General features: G+C 39.2%; 1 protein-coding gene across 1 annotated transcript in view; it reads left to right on the top strand.

The window, feature by feature from the left end:
* The window catches only part of BEND7 (BEN domain containing 7), an 81,377-nt gene that overhangs the window by 28,369 nt on the left and 48,300 nt on the right, over positions 1–4,708 (top strand). Inside the window, exon 4 of the mRNA XM_006776181.2 lies at positions 2,315–2,634. Within this exon, the coding sequence (XP_006776244.1) occupies positions 2,315–2,634 (320 nt within the window). The remainder of the gene's footprint in view (positions 1–2,314; positions 2,635–4,708) is intronic.

Below are 4,708 nucleotides of genomic sequence, written 5' to 3'. Positions count from 1 at the left end.
TTCTCTGAGCCTCATATTTCTTTCCTGTCTCTGGAGTACTAACCTCTCACTTTCAGGGTTGTTTTCAACGGAGAGTGAGATAGTAAATGAATTCTGCAAGGCATGGCACGAGTGTAAGCAATTTGTTAGTGTTGTAATAAAGACCACAGAGTATTTTATAGAAGTCTAGATCTTGATGATCACGGCTGTTTTCTAATCTTCACAATTAGGGGAGAAACAGAACTTTTTTGTGACATATACCGAAAATAATCGATCATTTTATTAAACTTTTCATCTTGTCAGGGAAAACAGCTTCTTGGCCTTGGCCCAAAGCAGGAAATAGTACAGTCATGTGTGACTAGCATTCCCCTCCTTTCATTGTAAAGGTATTTATGAAGGTATTGGTACCTTTTAGTGAATTCTAGTAAAATTTTAATATTTAATGATGTGGTTTTGATATTGAAAAGCTTACTATTTAAAACATTTCAGTCACCCAAGATTGCATAAAAGTAAGGTGAACATCCTGCCTGGTGCGGCCCAGTGGTTGAGCATTGGCCCATGCACCTAAGGGTTGAGGGTTTGATTCCTGGTCAAGGGGACGTACCTGGATTGCAGATTTGATCCCTGGCCCTGGTTAGGGCACATGTGGAGGCAACCAGTGTTTCTCTTTGTCATTGATGTTTCTCGCTCTTCTCCCTCTCTCTCTTCCTCTCCCTCTCCCTCCCTTCCACTCTGTAAAAATCAATGCAAAGAATATCCTCAGGTGAGGATTAACAAAAAAATCAACAACAACAAAAAATGTGTGCTGTGTGGCTAGAATTTATTGCTTTCAAGACAGGTATTTTAGAAAGTTTTACCTTTGCTTTAAGGTAGTAGGATCAAGCAATAAGATCTGGATGCAAGAAACTTTGGCTATGTCTAGACTTGCAAAAGGAGAAGAAAACTGATAGTCCCTGTGTTGAAACCAAAAATATGTTCACCTTTAATTTAGAATAGTGAGTCTTGGAGAGGCGTGTGTTCTAGACTTTCTTGATAATTGCTTTAATAGTCCACTTGACTTTGGGGAAAATTCAGAGAGAAGAGAGAAAAGTTCTCCACTCTGGCTTGCACATTAGAATTACTTGAGGAATTTTAGAAAAATCTCAGTGCGTGGGAATTTTGATTCCATTATTCTGGGGTAAGGCTGAGGCACAGATTTTTTTTTCAAGCTCCAGGTCGAGAAAGCATAAGCTCAATGAATTACTGCATGGGTGATTAAAAACTTTTCAGTTTATATGCAGTGTCCGTAGTTTGTTTCCAACAGTTAAAAATTTCTTTATAGGCTGGAAATGAAAATATCAAATTTAAAGTCTAAATATTGTTTATTTGCAAGCTGATAGGAAATATTCCATATTTATTTGCATTTAAAGATCTTCAGTTTTCATTTGACATATTTATAGGTGTATTTCTACAAAAAGGCAGGCATATTCTATGGTCTCATTTAGCAAGCCATATTAACACATGAAAATTTCGTATTTTTCTTTTAAATTTTCCATGAGAGTATTTTTAAATGGTTAACAAACATTACTTCTTGAAGTGCACCTGTAAAAACTATAATTACCATCCTTGTTTCTTTAAGTATATTTTCAGTATTAGTACTTAGTTCTTGTTCAGTACTTTTTGTCTTTGGAACGCAAACTATTTCTGGATTTTACTCATTTGCTTGACGCATGTAGGACTCTATTATTTCTATTTTTCAGCCACATAAAACTGAGGTGGGGAGAAGTGGCCAGGTCTGAGACAGCAGTGTACTGCTGTGGAGATAGTTGATATCTGTGAGGAAGGGGTTACAGGACCTGACAAGTGACTAGCAGGCTTTGCCCGCATGCTTACTGGTACATGCATACTGGTCATTCCAGACTATTCATTTGCTCAGACTAACCCAAGTGATCATCCTTGTCCAGTCGTTATCCATTTTAGTGCTAGCAACCGATCAGTTTAACCCCAATGACAATTGAGTATTCCGGAGACTGCCTTCTCAGAAAATAGAGATATCTACACCTCAGTTTAAGTTCTGGAGTTCTCATTTACATAACAATGCCATACGATTTGTAAAATCATGCTCAGATGTTTCCTCGTAGCTCATCATTGAACCCGGCAGTAGCAGTACGATCCGATTATTCACCAGCATCTGCAGCAGAGTTCTCTCTGGGGTGTTTTCTGCCTGTAGAACTTTAAGGTGCTCCAGAGCCCTTATTTGATAAATCCAGGTCCCGCGTGCTTTATGTGGTGTGCTTCATCCTTGAGTGAGCCCATTGCAGTCTCAGCCAGTGGAGCATGTAGATAGACAGGTGAGACATTTTCCTAAGTTGGACACAAGTGCCTGTACCATATTTTTGTTTATTGTTCACAGTTGGAACCCCAAACAGACAACAGCCCCCAATTTCCCTTATATGCTCCCAGCGAACTGCTGTCTCACGCAAGAGAAATAAAAAGAAAAAAGTGCCCCCGAAGACTGTTGAACCTCTTACTGTGAAGCAGAAGCCCAGTGCGTCAGAGACTGAGAAGACAGGTGTGGCCTCAGAGCAGCCGGCCCTCCAGGCAGCTGAGCGCACTTCCACGGGGGAGAACCACGTCCTAGGATTTGGCATTGTTCTGGAATCACCTTCCTCCGATGTAAGTTGATGTTTTCTGGCTGCTGACACTAATGTGATATAACTGTTAGGAATTTTCTCAAATACTACGCTTTTCCCTTAACTCATGCTGCCCAGGCAAACTGGAAAATCTTGCAGAACACATGTGGGAAAGAGGAAAGGAAGACGATGAATAATTTCCTTGCCTAGAATTTTCTCTTCAGAAAATCTTATGCCTTATTTATTTAAACATGTTTTCATTCTTTATCTCTGAAAGAAGGGTTAGGGAGTAATCTACTCACTAATTTCTTTAACATTTTTAATTTTGAAGTGGCCATTTTCAATTTCCTCAGTGTAGAGCTAAAAGAGCATAATTAAATCCTTTGCAGATGGGCATAAAAGAACCAAACCTTACAGATAAGGTCACACCTTTCTAGAAACACAAACTAACAATAAAAAAGGAGCAGTAGTGCTAATTCTATTTTATAGATGCAAGCTACACTGCTAATTAGGCTGCAGTGCCATGCCATTTACTCTATGTAATGATAGGTTAATGCTCTGCAAAGGTTTTCTATTTTAATAACATAGTCAGCATATTGTTGCAAGTCCAAAATGTTGGATGACATCTGAGATATCTGACTTGCCATTTTATATTCAATGACCATAAACTAATTTTATTAATAGTGTGCTAAATGTGCAATTGCATACTCTCTTTATAATATCTAAGAACATTGGTGTTTCCAACCCCAACTTGTTGGGAGAGTTCTTAAAATAAACAAGAGTGAGTGATCTATTATTATCAGATTGCATAGGATGAAAGTCCTGCTGAGAACTCCCACAGGCCTATATGGGATTGGAGTTGGGTCCTATCTTTTAAGTAAGAAGTAAATTGCTGTTTTTAAAAAGTGTTCTCTTTCACATTGCACAGGAAGACAGTTTGCTAGCATGTATCCATGTTGGGGTCTTAACAAAGGAGGGCAACAAAAATCATCTTGTGGCTTTTTTAGAGTAGAAAATCATTCAAACTTTTATTCAGTCCTCAGTGTTGAAGTTTTTTTGTTTTAGTTTATTTATGAACACATGCTATAATTGTTAAGAAGTTTTTCTAGACTAAAACTTAATTTTAAAATGTCATTAATGATGATAATGTTTTACTCTGGACCAGTCAGCTCCTTTGATTAGAGCATATTGTTTTGAAACTAAAGCTCTGATCAAAACCCATGTGGATCACATATTTGGAAACAGAGGTACATTATTCCATAACTCAAAATATATTCAGTCATAAGAAGTTTTCTTAATACCTTTATTTTTTAGCATTCTTTTCTGATAGGCTTTGATGTATCAAGAGCAATCATTTAACTTGTATAAATCATCCCCTAATGCTAATAACTGAACCTTCTTCTTTTTTAATTTTTATGCTGCAAATGTACTTCAGAGATAAATTGAGAACTAGTTGATAAAGGCCTTATGTACATTAGTGAAATCGAGTTTTTATCTTTATCAGTATTATAATTTTATTTACATGCCAAATAAATATAATTTGCTTTTTATTTATAAATTTTTTTTTGCTAACAAGAGAAATTAAATTGAATAATGCACATTTAGAATTGTCCATAAAACTTAGGTGTTTATTACCTTTATGAAAGAATAACATACTTGTAAAGAAAAGCAAAATTATTTATATATACACTAGAGGCCCAGTGCATGAATTTGTGCGCGGGTGGGGTCCCTCCAGGTGGCCTGTGGGGATCGGGCCAAAACCCACAGTCCAACGCCACCTACAGCTCCTACCTGCCACTCCCACTCATCCCGGCCCTACTGCACCTGCCACAAGCTCACGCCCAATCAGTCCCGATCAGGAGAGATTCGCACCACCGCAGCAGCGCTCACCAGCCATGAGCCCTGCGTCTTGCGCCCTCCCGAGGGGAGTGGCTCTCCAGCTTCCCCTGAGGGGTCCCAGATTGCCAGAGGGTGCAGGCCAGGCCGAGGGACCCCACCAGTGCACGATCGGGGCCAGGGAAGGATGTGGGAGGTTGGCCAGCTGGGGAGGGACCATGGGGGGGCTTCAGGGCATGTCCAGCCCATCTTGCTCAGTCCCAATCAGCTGGATTCCAGCA

Source organism: Myotis davidii, unplaced genomic scaffold (genome assembly GCF_000327345.1).
Source record: "Myotis davidii unplaced genomic scaffold, ASM32734v1 scaffold749, whole genome shotgun sequence".
Classification (NCBI taxonomy): domain Eukaryota; kingdom Metazoa; phylum Chordata; class Mammalia; order Chiroptera; family Vespertilionidae; genus Myotis; species Myotis davidii.
The sequence above is the reverse complement of the archived record's forward strand: the minus strand, read 5'-3'. Positions and strand labels throughout refer to the sequence as shown.